The sequence below is a fragment of the Euprymna scolopes genome, chromosome 6 (genome assembly GCF_053919585.1).
Source record: "Euprymna scolopes isolate OS-2025 chromosome 6, ASM5391958v1, whole genome shotgun sequence".
Taxonomy (NCBI): Eukaryota; Metazoa; Mollusca; class Cephalopoda; order Sepiida; family Sepiolidae; genus Euprymna; species Euprymna scolopes.
This window is the reverse complement of record NC_136487.1, coordinates 50,914,323-50,934,393: the sequence shown is the minus strand read 5'-3', so window position 1 is coordinate 50,934,393 and position 20,071 is coordinate 50,914,323. Positions and strand designations below refer to the sequence as shown.

Genomic DNA, 20,071 nt, shown 5'->3' with positions numbered 1-20,071 from the left:
ACAAATTATGAGTATTTGTTCCTTCTATAACAAAAATGATGTAAGGCTAAGCTTATAGTAGGTGTCTAATACAGTTGATATTTTAATGAGGGCATGGAAAGCATAGGTAGCAAATTTTTCTCCGCTACAAATATACATTAAATAAAATAAATGTATTAGTATATGGATTTATGTGTCAATTTCAAGTACATAGGTCACACTTACTAGAGATTAGATTGTAGAATTAAGCAGCATGTATGAGCTATGGACAAAACTTAGTTTCTTTTAGTTCCATCTATATCAGGTGTGTAGAGGGAGGGTGGGCACTGATTTTTGCTGTCTATTAGGTGCAACATTCTGAAAGGATGATTAATTCTGGAAGTATTGTTACATCATCATCCTCTTCCTCTCAGAGTTTTAGAGCATTACTTTAAAATGAACAACTTTGACTTTTGGGTGAGGTTGAAAATGCTAAATAATTAAATACTCTGTTCAGATTGAAAGAATTATCGCTTATGTTTCTTCCTTTTTTTTTCTTTCTTTTTCTCCTTATTTAATTCTCATTGATCTTTTAATTAATCTACCGTTTTAGGTTTTTTTTTGTTTTTTTTTTCTTCTAAACAAGGAATTTCAGACTAGCAAGTCGTACTGTTTGTAATATAAAGTAGGGTGCAGATCTGTCAACATATTTGAAGTTAAACGAATGCTTTTAAAAGAAAAGCATTCGAGCAACGATTTCTGATCAAATATTTGCTTTTAAAAAGTAATTATAATCAAAGCAAAATAAGATTAAATTGAACAAATCCTCTTTTTTTTTTTGTTAAGTACGTTGTTGCAACACATAAATATTGAAAATTTAACAATCACTTGGAAGGAAAGTATATTAAGACACTATAAATCACTATTATTGGCATAAGTATTATTAGTAAAACAGAAGTACAATTTTTTTTAAAGTGAGATATTTGGTGATCTATGATATAAAGAGTAGTTGTCTCTGTGTATGTTTGTTTGGCCGGTTGGCACTAGCGCATTTTGTAAACCAGATTTTTGTAAATGTCCGCTTTGGTTTGCCTGGTACCTGACGTAAACCAAGTGTCACCAAGCAAATCTTAAAAATACTACAAAACAGAAAATAACAATATACATTGGATACGAGTTACAATTGAAAAACACAAAAATAGAAAAGCAATAAAATATAACAACCGACCATAAGTTTTATGAACGAATATTGTTTTTTTATTTTATTCATTTTTTTTTTTTTTTTTAATAAGTAGAAATATATTTGTTTTCTCGCATGATTTAAAAAAAAAAAAAAAAAAAAAACTAAAGGCGGGGTAGGGTTTGAGGTAGCTCCTCCAATCTGTAGCAGTATGTTCCAAGCTCACCACACATCCTGTTTTGCAGATTTTTTTGTGGCTATCATTTCAGATACTATCAGTTTTTCCTATTGACAGTATTCTATGTCTGTACTAACTTGTCCAGCATAGATTAATTGCTGTGTGCTTCTCCACAAGTTCAAATTAATAACTTTTTCTCTCCTTTTCTTTCAATTTATCAAAAGTTGTCTAATTATGTGGCTTCTTATTAAGTAATCACGTTTGTTGTCACTTTCTGATTGGCTGATCAATTTGGCCAATGCTGGATATATTCTGGCAGTTTGCATAAGTTTCTAATTCAGATGAACATTTACGAGAATCTGCTTTGCAAAATACACTGGTACGATCCGACTAAAACTAAAAAATAGCAAAACAAATACCCATAATTTTAGTATTTTCTTGATCAGCATATCCTCGGATGGATAATATCTAAAATTTAAGAAAAATTATTCATTTTCTACAGGTCAGTTTTTGTACAGGATTGGAGGGGAGGGAGCAGTTTTTCAATGGAATCTTGTGCTAATTTTGAAATACCAACTTTTTTTTTTTTTTTTTTTTTTTTTACATAGGCATCACCACATTATCAAGGCCCAGAGGCCACTCAAGGATAGGGGTTAAAGAGTGTACAGTAGAAATTGGACAATATAGTAATCATTAGTAATGAAAATTTGGTAAATTTGATAACTTATATGGAACGGCTCATCAAGAACTTATTTACTTTAGACTTAAGAAATTTATTATATAAAGGCAGGTTGGATTTGTGTGTGTCCATCTTGAGAGTAATGTGTCGAGCAGTAGCAAAAGAGGGGTTAGGAAGAGAAAAATAGAGAGATAGAAGTTTTAATAGAAATATGTTACACTTTTGCTTCGAGCAACACAGAGTAGCCCTGGTAGTTTATTATATAAAGAGCAGTTGTCTGTGTGTTTGTATGTCCAGCTAAAAGTCAAAAGCTAAAAGACAAACACTCACAAAGACACATATTCTTGCTCAGTGTTGCCTTGGATGAATAATATCTAAAACTTATTGATTCTCTGGGGATCAACTGGGCCAGGTTTCATGGAGGGAGAGTCGGTGTTATTATATACTAATTTAGAAAGGAAATGAAGACTCATTACTTGAGGAATGTATTATAAAGGATAGTTGTCTACGTCCAGCTAGAGAGGAATGGACTAGGCAAGGGAAAAGCAGGAGACAGGAAAGGACAAAGAGAAAGCAGTTTTGATAGAAATATATTACACTTTTGCTTCATGCAACACCCGGTGGCCATATAAGTGTGTATATATATATATATATATATATATATATATATATATATATATATATATATATATGAAAATGTCTGTGTACATTTCCCTACCAAATAACTCTGTCAATTTTTTGTCTAGAAACTCGAGATTTGACATAAGGAGTATTGAGATTTGGGAAAATCTTTTTAAGCGGTTTTTTGGCCAGAAATTTGGCTGTCAAAGTTTAATGATTTGATCTTTGAAAACTTTACCAAACTCCGCCACCAATTTTGGGTCTAAAGACTTAAAATTTTAAATGTAGGTTACTTGGACATGGATCAAACATTTTAATTTGATTTGAGCCAAAAAAATAAATGTTAAGAGGTCAAAATTAGGATCAAAGTTAAAAAAAAATTTACATCTGCGGTCTTTACTAAATTACTCAGTCAATTTCTGGTTTAAACACTTGAAATTTTACATAAAGAGTATTGAGAGATAGGGCAAGCTTTTTTTAATTGGTTTGGGTGGAAAATTTGAGCTGCCAAGGAGTCAAAGTTAAAAAATTTTTACCTTTGCGGTGTCTAGCAAACTACTCAGCCAATTTTTGGTCTAAACATTTGAAATTTATATATAATGGGTATTCAGACATGTGGCAAGTATTTTAATCAGTTTTGGGGCGAAAATTTGGCTGCCAAAAGGTCAGTTGAAAGAGTTGACCTTTGCAGATTCTTCCTCTCCTTAAAAAAAATTCCTCCGCCAATTTTGGGTCTAAAGACTTGAACTTTTAGGTGTAGGTAACTTGGACATAGGTAAAACTTTTTATTTTGATTTGAGACCAAAATAATAAATGTTAAGGGATCAAAATTGGGGTCAAAGTTTTAAAATTTATCTCTGCGGTCTCTACGAAATTACTCAGACAAATTTTGGTCTAAACATTTGAAATCTTACATTAAGTGTATTCAGTGCATAGGGCCCAAGCAAAGCCGAGCTGAACTGCTAGTATATATATAATCCCCAAATTATTAAACTACAGAAGCAAAATAACAAACAACTGTGTACACAAAATAAACTGCACTTGAGGACAACAATACATAAAAAAAAGCAATAAACATAACATCTAAAATATAAACAAAAATTTAAGCAAACGTATTTAACTCGAGTTAAAAGCGGTCACCTTTTAATACACAAAGAAACATGGCTCACTCCTCTCCAAAAATAAACAAAAAGAGAGGTGGAGTATAAGTCAACCAAAAATTTATCTGCTAAAAGCCCAACCATATGGCTGTTGACAACTAGAGCGAGAATAACAAGGACTCAGATTGGTCAATTGACATGTGTGTGTGTGTGTGTATATATATATATATATATATATATATATATATATATATATATATATATATATATATATATAAACTTCCAGTAGCATCAATTCCATGCACTAGCTTGATGAGTCCTTGAAATGCAAAAAATTCTGTGTAACTTAATTGCCATATACATTTTCATATATGTATATATAATATATAGTAACTGATGCATACATAGAAGATACACATTATGTCAAACATAATTTAACTCAGTAGCAGCTCTTCTTTTTTTTTTTTCTGGCTAAAAACCAAATCGAATTTTTTCCACAAGTCTGAATACCCTATATATCAAATTTCAAGTCTGTAGACCAAACATTGATAGAATAATTTTGTAGAGGCCTTTCTACACACACACACACACACACACACACATACACAGACAAGGTCACTCTTATGTGTCTATGTATGGGTTTTTGTGCCAGTTTGATTCAGAGTACTTCCAAGAGATTGAGTCGCAGAATTAAGCAACATGGTTATGGAGGGGAAAAGAATTTCCTCAAATTCCAAACAGAAACTTAACTTTTTGATAGAATGACACTTACAAGACAACCATACGCAGATTTTTGCCAATGATTGTTTCAAAAATGTTCAGATTAATGGTTTTCTTTGTCAATTTAATGTTAAGTCAGCCTTTAGTTAGGCAGGAATGTGTGCTTGTGCTTCAGCTTTTTTCAACTAGCGGGTTTCTTTTCCTCAAGTGGAACTCTTCAATGTCACTTCAGCATTTACATTTTTGTGTTTGTTTTTTTTTTCTCCAAATTTTCCTGACACATGTCATTTTTGAAAGGTTGTCTGAAAATGGCTCTAAATCATTAAAAATACATTCACTGAATTCTCTACATGATGTAGCTTCATACAAAAGCAAATATATTTAAAATGAAAATTTTTTTTAATTAAATGGACCAAAGTTGAGGGTGACCTGAAGTATCCTTTTCATAGATTACTCCACTTACTCCCATTATTCTTATTATATAATGCCGAGCATATAGTAAGGAGCTTTGATGTGACTCTAGCAAAATTGAACCATAGTCTCCCTGCATATTAATAGACTCTATTATACCAAATAATCTAGGGTATTTAGAAGAAGAAAAGACAAAAGGTTGCAGTCTCTGTGAATTTTAAAGAAATACAAAATTTTCTTATGAAATAATCAAAGAACTGAACTAATAACAATTTAAAACTGAATATCAGTTCCCCTCCACACAGTTTTGTGTCTCTTACATGTGTCATAATGGAATATGCAATGCTGTATATGGCTGTAATTCTGTGGATGCACCATTTTAGTAAGATCATCAAAACTAATATATATATATATATATGTTTGGAGCTCTGGTGGCTGAGGCACAATTCATCAATTTCAGTATAACTCACAATCAAACGCTTCAGGATGGAAAAATCCAACATACACTCTGGAATTTTCTTTTTCTCTCTTCATTTAACGTTTTCAGACATTTTGCAAATTCACTTTCCAGTCCTTGTGGTTCAGCGGGTCAATTATCTCTGAATATCACTTTGTCCATGATTCTAAGGCAATACAAAATTTTCTCATGAAATACTAAAAGAACCAACAAAATTGTCAAAAAATGTGAAACTGAATATCGATTCTCCTTTTACACTGCTCTTTCTATTGCATGTATCATGTATGATTTTGTCAACTCGTTTGCTTCCAAGTTTTCCTTGGCTAGCCAAACTTCCTGTTATTCAAGACATTAATGCTTTTGCAACAGTTTACCCAAGAGAGTTGAATACTGTGCGCAATCAGAACAGTGTAACCGATTCATCCTTAGGATGACTTTTGTGCTGCCGATTTAATAAGTTGGGTTTATTCAGATTCATATTGCCGATTTTCGCTCTATCATTGTGCTTTAGTCAAGTGAGAAAGGACTAATAGATAAATGTGAAAGAGAATAGTTGGATATACTAGTACTAGTGCATTTCTATTAAAGTTATTTGTTTTTCCAATGAAGTCATAAACTACATAAGACATATCCACATAGTTGATGTATCCTTTTTTACCATTGCTTTAGAAAATATATATGTACATTTATTGCTTTCTTTTTTTATTTTCATTCTTTTGAGGATCAACAGAAATATTCCAGGGGAAGGGGTCGATATTTTTAGTTTTTATTATTTGTTGTTTTTTTTTTAACACACTTTAACTCTTCACGCTGGGTAATCATGCTAGAAGTAAATAAGCGAAAGCTTATGTTAACCTGCAGATTTGATCACTTTTTTAAGGAGAGGAAAATTCAGTCTTTCATATTACAGTTGTGTGTGCATGTCTGCATGAATTTCTATTATTTTTAGCTTCTTCCCTTTTTCTTTTCTGTTTATGTGTGTGCGTATGAACTGCGTTTCTTTGAAGTTTCAAGAGAAAGACAATGTTTCTTTAATAATCATCTCATTCCATAAGGTTTTGTTTGTTTCCTGTTTTTTGGTTTTCAAAGCTTCAAGAAAAACAATTGTCTAAGTCTTTTACTCTTCTAATAAAATGTGCTATTCTTCTGCCTGGTTGTATTACATCGACCTTTGAACTTCTACCCCACAGATTTTGTTTGAAAAGTGCAGATATCTGACTGTGTCCATTTTTGACTCCCTACCCACTCCTTCCTTTTCTAAACCCCTCACCCCATATCTATGCCCCTCCTGATGCTGCTCTTCACGCCTATTTTCTTTTGAAAAAAAAAAAAAAAAAAAGAAACTTTAAATTTTCCGAACACCCTTTTTTGACGTGTTTATTTCTGTTCTTTTCAGTGGATAAAATTGACAATGTCAAAAGTTCCAGTGTTCCGTGTATCAACCAAACTACTGGTCTGTTAATGGCCCTGAATGCCTTCTTCTTGTGTTTTCTGGTTACACTTGTCTGAGTGACAGCCAACATCCCGCACCCGTTGCCCGTCTATCCGCCCGGCCCGCTGTTTTTTGTTTTTTTTTTTTCTCCCCTTTTAACAAACAAACAAGATACCAAATATTTAAAAAAAAAAAAAAAAAAAAAAAAAAAGAAAGAAAGAGACATTAATAAGACGACGACGACAACAACAGCAACAACAACAGCAAAAATGATCTAAGACAAAAATACATCAAACTAAATCACAAAAAAAAGGAAAAAAAAAAAGCAACCATCAAATTACGGAATGGGAAAATGACGGGGAAAGATTTTTTTAATTTTTTTTTTATTTTTGGGGAAGGGCTGGGGAGAAATTATAATCAAAAATTAAATTGGATTGAAAAAAATTCGAAAATGGAAAGAAAAATATACATCTTTGTCTCAATGATTTAAAAAAAAAAAGCAAAATAAAAAAAAAACTGAAAATAGAACTTTAACAAAAAAATAAATAAATAAAATCTTAAAAAAAAAAAAAAATTAAACTTTCTATGAACCTGGAATGACAAAGAAACTTTTTTCCAAAATCTTTTTTTTATTATTATTTTCTTTTTTTTTCTTTTTTTTTTTTTTCTGGAGACAACTCCCAATTCTAAAATCATCTTCTTGGAAGAATGTTCTCTGCACGCTTTTCTTGTATTACGTGTTTTTATGTGCACATCACATGATGATGATACTGATGACAGAAGATGAAATGTTCTTTTATTCAATTGGCCTATTCTTACAGTCTGGACTCTGAATTTATGTGTGTATGTATGTATGTATGTATGTATGTATGTATGTGCACGTGTATACAATTATTAGTTTATGTATGTATGTATGTATATTCTTTAAGGTAAATAACAACCTCCAATTTTTAGTTTGGTTCCAGCAAAAGTCATCAGAACACAATGTATAAAAGACAAAAATACCATGATAGTATATGAATATTTTGTTTCTTTTTAATTAGAGCTCAAAAAAAAATAGAAACGAAATATTAGTCTACTGATGTATTTGAAATTTGATTTTGTCTTTTATATTTTGTGATTTGTCCATTTCCCTGTTTTACTTTGTCAAATTTTATTCTTATATGCATAGAAAGGTGTGTGTGGCATATTTGGAGGATTATTATCCGACATTGTACAAAAATGGAAATAAGAAAAAAAAAAAAAAAAAAAAAAAAAGAAAGACTGGAACAAAAAACAAATGTGACCCTAGCATCATGATTTCAACCAATAAGCGTTTCCTGAACATAATATTGAATCAAATCATGACTTCTGTTAAAATCCTTCGTTCAAATTATTCTGTCATTTTGCACTGATTCTTATTTTCACTTTGGTTACACACACATGAATTTTGTTTCTTTTTCTATGTTTCCCTATTTTTCTTTGTCTTCCTCCGCCCTCACCTGTTTTATTTATTTTTTTATGTCATGGGATATGGTATTTTGACTTGCATGATAAAGGTAGGAATATAGCTTAGTTAGAAAAGAATCTTACTCCCTCTACCCACTTCCACCTACACCTGCAGTCATTTTCTTTCATCACTCCTCTTTTATTTCTTTTTTTTTTTTTTTTTTTTTTAAATTCATCAGCTAATTTCTTCCTCATTTGTATTTGCATACCTATTTTAGTCAGGTCCATTTCTTACAAAACATTTTAGATTTGAGGTTTTCAATAAATAAACTAAAAATTACAAGTGCGTTATTTTTTAGGTAACAATTTGATCTAAATGTTCTTTGGATTATTACAAAAATATTTTACCATTAATTAAATGCAGGTTGTTTCTTTCATAAAGTAATTCTTATAAAGTCAGAAAGTTTGATTTTCATTTTACTATATATGCATCTAGTGCAGGGTAGTAAGTATTTTCTCTCTAACGAGGATGAGAAAAGCTATTTCATCTTCATCAGTTTGTTGAATCATCAGTTATTAGAATAATTTTTAAAAATATTTGATTACCCACTGTATTAATAGGTAAAGACTTTCTGCTTGATTTCGAGCAAACAATTTTGCTCTTAGCAGAAATGCACTCTTTCACAGTATATTGATTTTATGGGGAAGGGGGAGGGTAAAAAAATAAACTAGCAATTTGTTTCGGCACTATTTACTTAGCAAATTTATGTAATATAATCTATCATTGGTTGAAAGAATGTGCTAAGTTGTAGAATATTTTATCTAAACATATGTTGGTTCCAAAGTGTATTCAGGTGTTCAGATGAGAAACTGCAGAAAGTCTGATCCGCCTCAAATAATTGTGGAAGATGTGTTCTGCTCTTTAGACACAAATTCTGCTTGTTCTTTAACCCTTACTATTTCTCACTTTTGAACGTTTCAAACCAAAAAATATATAAAAGAACCTCAAATAACCAATGATAATTGGTCAAATGGATTTCTTTAAATTAAAAAAATAATGCCATTTTGAATCAGCCATGACCAAAGCTAGAGTGGTTTTTATAGGATTTAAATTTTTGCTTAATAATCGAGTATTATTTTTTATTTTATTTTTTTCAGTAATTTATTTTCTCTTTTAGCTTTTTAAAACATTTATAACCAATTTGAGTAGATTTAAATTGACTTTTATTTTATCTTTTTTTTCTTTTTCTTTTTTTTAAATTCTTTTCGATGGTCTAGTAATATCAAGATATCAAATTGCTGAACCCACAAATGTTAAGTCATGCGATATTTTGGGGAGAGTGTGGGGGGATGAAGAAACTTACTATCTTATGAAATTATCTGTGCACCCCTCTCTCAAAAAAAGGGAGATTTTTTTTTAATATTGCGACTCAGACTTAGGGTTAGTAGTAGGAATGAAATGCATTTTTTTTTTTATGACTTTTAAGTTGAAATTTAATTTAAATTTTATTCTAGTTTGCATCAATATTGCTACGGAACGAGAAATCGTTCCATGTTGACATTCATGTTAAGTCATAAAAAGTACATGTCCTTCTTTAACCCAAACATCAGCCCTAACTCAGTCACAATACAAATGAAAATAACTGTCTCCCCCATTTTTGCAACCATTTGATTTCATGAAATGTTATGTTAAAGACTGAAAAAAAATATTGTGTAGCATTTGGGGAGGCATGAGGGTTAGCAATTTTGTACCATATTACCTTTTTTTTTCTTGTAAAAATATGTTTACCTAAAAACCAAAAAAATAAATATTTTACCATAATATATAACAGATGTTTATGTAATTATATTAATAAGTAGATATTTCCAGCTCTGATACAAGCATTATTTGAATTTTTTTTCCAATCCAAGCCTTTGTATAATAATAATAATAATAATAATAATAATAATCCTTGATGTACATAATGTTCTGCTTAAAATAATGAAAGAAAACTTGGATACAATTTCCATTCTAGTTAATAAAAATGATTGCTTTCTATTACAGGAGTAACTTTCATTCCCTATGCACACTCTGCTGTTGTCACTCTATTATTGTAGTGTTACATAGGTATAATAAATAAAATGGCTTGTGTGTATTAAAAAAAATCTATTTGCTGGTTAACTAATTACTTAATAACCTGATCGATATCTTGCCATGCTTCTGATTCGCAAGATTATGAGGATGCACTCAGTACAAATCTTAAACTTCATTGAGGACTCTAGCTCTAAATTTTTCGATATGGTTTACTCCTGAAACCTTTCCTATGAATGGGTATGGTCACAATGCAGTGATGGTTTAAGTTTTTGTTTCTCTTAGATTAGCTCCCTTATAAGCCTAATGAGACCCATCCACACAAAGTGACCCGATTTACAAACTTATGTCTGTATAAATTGATGAATGTATGCGTTGGCTAATAGTAAATAATTCTTCTCATCTTCACTTTAAAGTTTTCCTCTTTCAGTCACTCAATTCAATTTTTCTCAATAATTTCAACATGTTCTCTCTCCCCTTAATATTCCTTATTTGCGCCTTGCACCCTTAATAAATATGTCTAACTAGAAACACTTATATCCTTTCTTTATATCAATCAATCTGTCTATCCTTGTTCGTACCAATCTAATATAAATTGTTTTTGTCCATTAACTTTCCAATACCTCAGGTGCTCAGATCATGTCAAGTCGAAAGCGATTTCTTTATTCTTGTTATTTTTTTCTTATTCTTCTTCTAAATACTGTGACTACCTGTCTCGCCAATTAGTTATGTTCGGTTTGGCAATACTCCATACAAAAGCTTTATTTTTAACATATGCAAATCCACCAACCTTCCAATCTGTGGAAACGTTTTCAAACTCCACAGACCTTTGCGATTTATTATATAGGAAGAATAACAATGAAAAGTTCTGATTATCTCGCTCTAGTGGCTGATTGTATGCATTCATTAGCTATATTTGTGCGTGTCAAAAATTATATATAAGCAAATATTGTTCAAAATAACAAATCTGTTTAATTATACTTTTTTATATTTTTTGTTTACAATTTTTCTTATCCTTTTTGTGTTAAAATAAAAAATATACTATAAATACTATATACATCAAGAATGTTTTCAATTTGAATCGAAAACATTTGATATATATATATATATATATATATATGGAACTTTTTTTTACATTGATTAAAAGAAAAAGATAAGAAAATAAAAAAAATTGAAAGGTATAATTAAGTAAAAGCTTTGTTATTTTTAACAATGTTTGCTTAACTGAAAAAATGTTGAATATATATATATATATATATATATATATATATATATATATATATACACACACACACACACACACACACACACACACACACACATCCAGTGTTACTTGGCTTAAGCTGACAATGTAATGTCAATGTTTTAAGATTCGTTTCCACAACTCCAACCTTTGTCAATGTAGGCCAAATAGCATATAAATGTAAATAACTTTGAATTTTGTGTGTGCGTGTGTGCATGTGTGTTGATTAAAAAAAAAATGAGTTTTCTAGGTGTTTGTTCATTTTATGTGCCTGGAAACATATGTATATGTGTATATTCCTCCTTTAGTTTCCCCTTTTTGGGGGATTAACGAACTCCTAGTTACAATTTAAAAAAAATAATTTATTTCTTAATCAATATTTCTCAAATCATGGAAGAAAAAAAACAAACATTATCAAAACTTCTAATCCACATCCGTATTATCAATTACAAATATGCTCTCTTGTTCGAAGTCTTTACATGTTACTAGCGAATTATTTTGTCTGCTACTTTATATTGAATACATATATATATATATATATATATATATAAAATAAACGTGGTCTTCATTTTAAAATTTCAAATGACGACATTCTTTCTGGATTGTTTATTTTGAGGCGTTTTTATGTGTCGACAGATGACGAATGTTTCCTATCATAATGAATTGAAAGCTTGTCTGAATGCGTTGCACAGCAAATTTCATATTAAAACTTGCTTTTTTGCTAACGATGTTGTCATGAAATCCTTTGTATTGTTGCCTTTCTTTCCTCATCACAATTTCACCCTTTTATTATTTAATCCTATTGTATAAGCGTCCATTTATTTTTTATCTTGTGTTCTTTATACCATGACCATTAGTGGCCTGTCTGTAAATCCGTCTTATTGACAAAATTGGCTAACAATTTCATTGTTAACTAATTATCGATGATCGATAGCTAAAAGCAGCCATTACACACATCTTTTGGCTTTTTAAGCAAAAGAAAAAATTTTATTAAAAAAAAAATCACTCTCAATAAAATGAAACTATCCAGTCGATTATTCTTTGAGATGATTATGTATTTCTTTATATATATATATATATATATATATATATATAAATGTGTTTGTTTTTAAAATCTATTTAGAATCTTTAAAAAATAAAAAAATTTTAAATTATTTTTTTTATTTGCTCCAGTTTCTTTGGGGAATGGGAGGTAATGTGATAGACACTGGCTACATAATTAGTGAACTGGGTTCAAATCTTGTCAGATCTGTTATGTTCGATAACGCTTTTAGGGTGGAAAGTATTTTCCCCTCGCCTTCTCCTCGCAAAGGGTAAAATAAAAATTTGTTTTTAATAAAAACATTTGTATTAGGTATTGTTTCAGCATTGAATAGTCCACCACAAAAACGAAAGGACTGTCACAAAACAGATGACCCTAACCAATTTGGAGGTGGGTGGGTCTGACATCTCTCAGTCTCTCGTCATTAGTTAAGATGTTTGTCACTTTTTCATTTTAGTGATCTAAAATGTGAGACGCCATGATTTTTGTCCAAATTAACCCAAGTCTTAAACTACTTCAAAACAATTTTGTTGGCTAATTAAAGAAACACTACACTTAAAATGCAATTTCATTTGCTGTTTAAATTTGAGAAACAATGGATGAAGTTTAAAGTTAATTTTTTCTCCATCTAAACCCGTCCACATTCTGTCCTTTTTGCAACCGCCTGGGTAATTCAGAGTTCACAAGTGCTAGACTTAGGAAACAATGAAATAGAGTTCATTTTTCCGCTAAATCTGGAAGAAAAGAAAAAAAAAAGTTTGGTTAGAATCTTTAATTTCTTGTGGATTAAGTATTTGCCCCACAATATGTTCCAGTGTGGCAGGTCTTCTTCATTTCATTGAACTTTAATTTGATTGGATTACAAGTTAAATTTGATTGGCCAATGGAATTGCATTTTCAGTATTGTTTTCTTTTAATTAGCTAATGAAAATGCTTAAAAGTAGATGATTTAAGTTTAGTGTTATTTTGTGCAAAGGTCAAAAGGTCCCATATATGAGACCGTTATAGTACAAAGTGGCCATATGTTTAGGTTAAGTAAATTGGTTAAGACGAAGAGCACACAGAATGAAATCTTTTAAGCCTGTTAAGATTTTTTGTTGAATTGCGTTTCTCATTTAATGAGGATAATTATTTTTTTTTTAATATGTTGTACAAAATGTAATGAATTTGTTTTTAATAATTTATTTCTTTTCAAAAATTAATTTTTAAACGAAATTGAATGAAATCCCTTCATTTACAAAACATGATTTTAAAAAAAAAATCAAACGCTCACCATTTTTTTTCTATTACGAGTAATTATTTTAGCAATACAATTATATCAGCATTCTTGCTTCACGTTTGAGAGAATTTTAAAATTTTACAAAAAAAAAAAACTTTAAAAAAAAATTGCTTTTCTGTCTTTATACCCTCTCTGCCCCCCTCTCTCTACTTAACTACCTATAGCCATCAATGTGTATTTGTGTATATTATGCAATATGTATATCTCCTGTTACTTTGTAAGTACGCATCTCATCTTATCCTCAAATAATAAAAAAAATTAAATAAGTAAACTGTATGTGTGTGTATATATATATGTGTGTGTACATATATATACATATACACTCTGCCTATGAGAAAATAAAAAGCAATATAATACAGAAATTTGTCATCGTTTTTGTTTTTATTTCATTTTATTTTTATTTTTTTACAATTAGTCTCCACCCATTCCTTCGTTGGATATATAAATATATAAGTGAGAAGTTTTGCTGGCCCGGTCATTTTCTTCAGTCCAGAATGGAATATTGTAGTAAGCTCTATTCTGTTTCTGTTATTTTCAAATTAAAAAAAAAAAAAAAAAAAAGAAAGATAAACAAGGAAGAGTGTACAATGATGCTTATTTCATTGCTTATTGAAGAAGGTGATAGGATCTCCGAAAATTTTCACTCCCCAATAAAATATACTTATAATTTGTTCTGGATATCTAGCTAAAAGTTGATTCAGTCTAATAATTAAAACACAAACTTTACAAATTTCAGCATATATTGTTTTTTGTTTTTTTAAATTTTCTTGCAAACTAATATATATATATTTCTCATTGGCTATTACAAAAGCAAAACTTGTAAATGAGAGCTAAGTGCTATGTTTTGTTAGTACTTTATTATCCTCTCTTTCTCTCTCTCTCTCTCTCTCTCTCTCTCTCTCTCTCTCTCTCTCTCTCTCTCTCTCTCTGCGTGTGCACACGTGTATATGTAAAGCTGAAAACTTCCCAGTCTAACATTCCAGTCAAACGATTCAGTGAATGTGACCTGCGACTGTTTGTGCCGTTGCTATTTTTATAGTCTTCTCAACCCATCAACATCCCTTGTGATTTTTTTTTTTTTAAGATTTTGATAAGTATAGTCATATCTTACTATACTTATCTATTATGCATGACAGTCATTTTTTTTTTTTTTTCAATGGCCACCTTCCCCCCATCCCCTCCTTTCTCTCTCTCAAATGATGTCACTTTGTTTTTGAAAAAAAAATTTTCTTTGTTGGTGATGATATGAGGATTGTACACTTAATATATATTTTATGTTCTTGTCCCTTCTAAAGCATTTTTTCAGAACTGATGCAGAAAGCACTTTCTCTCTCTCTCTCACGCACACACACACACACACATATATATATATATATATATAGTTGTCTTAGTTATATTTATAAGGGAAGAGTGCTCAATACAAGCGATAGTATACACAGATCTAAGTTTGAAAACTAGATTGATGATTGCTAGTTTTTCACCAATTATTTACTCAACCTCCTGGTTTTATTGATCCAAAAGACTAATACACTGTATGTGTATGTATGTATGTATGTATGTATGTGTGTGTGTGTGTGTATATATATATATATATAATATATATATATATATATATATATAAGGAAAAGTAGTTTGCTTGAGGCATTGCTGGTAAATAAATAAAGTGTATAAGATGCTGTTAGCAATGTAGGATAGCGGAATGATGGAAGTGATGCGACGCATGAATTAAAAACAAACGAACATAGGTTGCATTTAGATAATAAATATTTGTATATCTATTTATTTTTCAAAATCTTTCACATAACTCAGATGGTGAATGTTTTTGATAATTTCGAGAGGTACTTGTCTTTTTGAAAAGGAAACAAACCAAAAGTATGCCATAAAAACAGAACAAGAAATGGTCTGTTGTCTCGTATATATAACAGTAAACTTATAGCAAGTGAGCTACACCAGAACGTTCATGTTTTGTTCCTCGATAGGATTTCATCAGGCAATCGGTGTCCTGTATGAATTCTTTTTTGGAATGGAACCCAGTTTTTTTGTGTAGCTCACTTGCTATATATATATATATATATATATATATATATATATATATATATAATACTAAGCTCTACTCGTGTATTGAGCACTGCTGAAGTAAATACTGAAACAAGAATATATAGATATTGAAAGTAATTGGATTGTATTTAACGAGAAGTTCATATTTAAATATGTAGACACATATAACAATGTATATATGATCTACTGCCTGAAAAGAAAGCGTTAATAAACTTTGGAGAAAATATGGTAACCTCTAAGAGTGTTGTGTTTACTTAAGTTTTCTGCCACAGGTTTTGAAAATATAAATGCATGTTTGTATACAGATCGAAACCAGAACTTCATGTTAAATGCAATTTTTTTAAGCATGTCATTAAATAAAATTTTAATATATATATTTTTTTTTTCTGTTTGTTACCCCCCCCCCCTTCATGATCTACGTAAATGACATTTCCACCTCATATGAGTTATGTGCTTTCTGTATTAAGTTTTGTCGAGTGTTATCAAGAAGTGGTTCAATAGCGACATCAGCCTGGATCTAATCAGCTCTTAACTGCAAGGCTGCCTCTCTATGCCCAACCTTTTTGATTTTAATTTTTTTTTTTTTTTTTTTTTTTTCTTTTTAAATGAGTGAAGCAATGTCCTGGTAGAAATGAACGTTGTCAAAGCCTTTTGGAAATAAAAATAATTTTCAGTTTTCATATTGCATTGCGTTACTTTTTCCATTTTGAATTTTTTTTTTTTTTTTTCTTTTTAAGGGGTCGTCTTGAATACTGAACCATCATCAAAAGCAACAGATAATTGATTTACTGTATCTGTTCCAATCTAGATTTTTATTCAATTTAAATAAAAACAAAACACTATATCCACTAAATCACGCCACTTTAAGATCTGTTCTGTTTTCAAAGTAGAAAAGATCCTATTCCACTGGAGCAGTTTTTATTTTTAATCCAATCACATGCCCCCTTTTTTAGGGAGATAGCTTTAATTGTTATCGTGCCTCTTAATTTCACTAATCTCTGGGAATGGTATGAACCCTTATCTCATCTATTGAACTATAGATTAAGTAGGTGGATAGATTGGACACTCCAACCTTGGTTAGGCAACTAATCAATGAGAAGGAAATCTCTAGAAATAACACAAATGTTTCTTTGTTTATCCTACCACTGTTTTCAGTCCACTGGATTCAAACAATGCAGGTTTAGGAGTGCAATTGGAGATTGTGAAACCCTTGCTTTATTATAGATTCCTCATACAGGCATCATTACTTGTGATGTCTATAACTGAGGAAGCTTTTCTTTGACTTTTTTAATAAATTAAAATGGTCCAGTGGCTATTTGTATGAATGGCATACTTAGCATGTTATATTGAAGTTCTGTTGAGCCATTGTATCTTTTTCATCAATACTCTTAACTGACTGATATGACCATAACCTTTTTGGTAGGTTGAACTAGTTCTTGTTTATAACTCAGTCACATTGTGAATTACTTTATTCTAACCTAAGCTGGTCATCGCATCTCTTGAAAAAATTCCAATCCATCTATCCTCTCTCCAGCTAGTCGTTAAATATTAGAGTAGACGCTCAAAGAATCTTTATGGCAACTAGTCTAGAAGAAGGAAAACATTGATATAATATTGTGTTACTTCTGATGATCTTGTCAGTTTCCTTGAAAAACTTGAATTGGTCAGAGAGACATTGTTGTTAGCCTTCAATTATGAAAAAGGTACAGAAAATATATTAGCAAGATAAGATGGAGAAAAAATATTTGGTCAATCTATGACTGTAGAATTCTTGGATTAATCTAACTATTAATGCTATTCTCACATTTACTGTTATTCTCACAATGTTTTCACTAATGTATCTTCTGACTTTGAGGAATATATACAAAATTTAAAACTAAATGTTTTATTTAATCAACAGATGTGGATTGTTCTCATTCCATTAACCATAACCAAGTAGAAATCTTAATTTTTATTTTATAATTAACACCTGTAGTAAGAATAGAGGTATCAACCTCTGCAAGACAGTCATTTAGAACTGACTAGCCTGGGTGTTTGGAGGTTTGTGTTGATGGAAAAAGGGGGAGGGGGTAGTAGGCAGGCAGGCTCGAACCTGTACTGCAAAGTAGGAAAAAAAAAAAGGTGACGTTTTTGCCGTTCTGTCTATCGCCAAACTGGAAGTAGCAAAGGCTAATCAATCAAAAAAAGGGGATGATTTTCAAAAATATTTGCGAAAAAAGTGACCCCCTCCTTGTAGAAAAGTGCCCAATTGAGGGTGAAGGAATTAATATTTTTAGCTAATTTTTCGATATTTGTTGTCCGAAGGGTCGAGCTTCAAAATGATACCGATCTCATGAAAATCTGTCGCCTCTGTCGAAAGTTTTAGGCAGACAGACATACATACATTTAAACAGACAGGTCATATTTATATAATAGACTAGCGGGGGTACACAGCGTTTTCCGAGTGTTTGGAGGTGTGTGTGTTAAAAAAGAAAAGGCGTTGGCCGGGTGTTTGGAGGTGTAAAAGAAAAAAAAGTTTTAGTAGGAAGGTAGGATTGAACCCCGAAGCCTTGACGAAACGGTGGAAACGAAAGGGGGGAAAAAAGCCAGGTGCCTAACCATCTTGGCCACGAGGGAAGAGGAACTGATAAGCGGTTTATAAAGTGAAATATACTGGTGCGAAGAAGTGGCGTGATGTTTGACCCAGTTTTGCGCTGTAAGCCAGTTACTGTTTCCCCCGCTCCATCATTCACTTTTTGAAGACGTGGTGAGCTGGTAAAAGTTGGGCAAATTAAATACACACGCAACCCCCATTCTTAAGTCGTAGATACTACGATTTAGACGTGATATAAAAAGTTTTAAGGAGCGAGCCGAGCGAGAAGGCCGACAAAAAAAGCCTTTTGCAGACATACACAAAAAGCGAATATACACACACACACATATATATATATATATATATATATATATATATATATATATATATATATATATATATATAGAGAGAGAGAGAGAGAGATGGTTATTTAACACTTTCATCCATTATACTGCATGTCCATGTGGATTAAATAATGGATTCTGTTTGAAATTTCATATAGATTACTGATTCCAGCAAGGTGCACCTGAACATAGTGGGTTACATCGACCAAAATGTGAGAATAACATCCAAGATGAGAACAGTAGTCTGAATAATACAAATTATGAATCCTCATCTAAAAAATTGCCAAGTATAAAAGCCTTATCTTCATAAATGAATGCTTACAAGTTATTTAAAGAGTCCCTATTTATTTGTGTCCTGATGAGGACAAACTTGGATACCAGATCGATTTTTTAGTGCAAATAACATTCAGCTATTTAAAAATGTAAACTTTGAATTGGGATGAAATTAAAAATTATCGGTTGTGAAGAGTGTCTCCTACTCTGACCAAAGACACAACATAGGTTGACACCCCAAAAATGTTACACACAGACTTAAGAAAATTCATAACCTTTCTGTAATCCAATATTTCATTTGAAAAACGTCAGCCTATGCTTGACTTGTCCATCAAATTTTTCATGTGTGTCTGACAGTCTTTATTTTATTACTATTTAATGATATGAGGGGGCACCTTAGTAATTGTCTCATCAGTAGGCAGTGTGATCCTGAATTGATTTCATGTTCACCAGACCTTCATTCCATACTGCCATACTTTTATTTATAGAATTATCTCAGATAATGTCTATTCTTGAAATGAAAAGGACTATGACAGTCTAAATTAGGGCAGACATATTGACAATTTTTCAAATTATTTACATCTGTGTTTATTGGATGGCAACAAAATGAAGACCGTTCGACATTCATGCCTTAAACATGATGGACAATCAAGCATAGATTAAAGTTTATTTTTACCAAATATGGCTGAATTACAAAAAGTATGAATTTTATTAATGATTAATGGATTTTCTTGGGAGAGTACTCTGTACTACACTTTGATTACAACCTGAAGGCTGGGAAGGTTTACCAGTGTTCTTTGATCCATCAAGTCATTTTGCAAGCTACTTTACACACACGCACACACACACAAGAAAGGCTGTTGAGAAAGGACATGTGAAAACAGATGAGAGAAAAACTATTTAAACACAGCAATAAATCATCAAAAATGAGAGCATTACCGGTTTCATTTGGATCAGTGAGCATTTTCAGAAGAGTGAAGATTTTAAATTTGTTGAACTAACAAGAAAAGAAAAAAACTTGCAAC

At 31.0% G+C, this 20,071-nt stretch overlaps 1 protein-coding gene across 7 annotated transcripts in view; it reads left to right on the top strand.

The window, feature by feature from the left end:
* The window catches only part of LOC145277647 (fasciclin-2-like), a 248,853-nt gene that overhangs the window by 198,358 nt on the left and 30,424 nt on the right, over positions 1-20,071 (top strand). For 4 of the 7 annotated variants that reach the window (XM_080129244.1, XM_080129240.1, XM_080129241.1 and 1 more), the window contains one exon: positions 6,701-6,955. The exons of the other annotated variants lie outside the window; for them this stretch is intronic. In XM_080129244.1, the coding sequence (XP_079985370.1) occupies positions 6,701-6,813 (113 nt within the window). In that variant the 3' untranslated portion in view covers positions 6,814-6,955. Of the gene's footprint in view, positions 1-6,700; positions 6,956-20,071 lie in introns of those variants that run through there. 7 annotated transcript variants of the gene reach the window in all.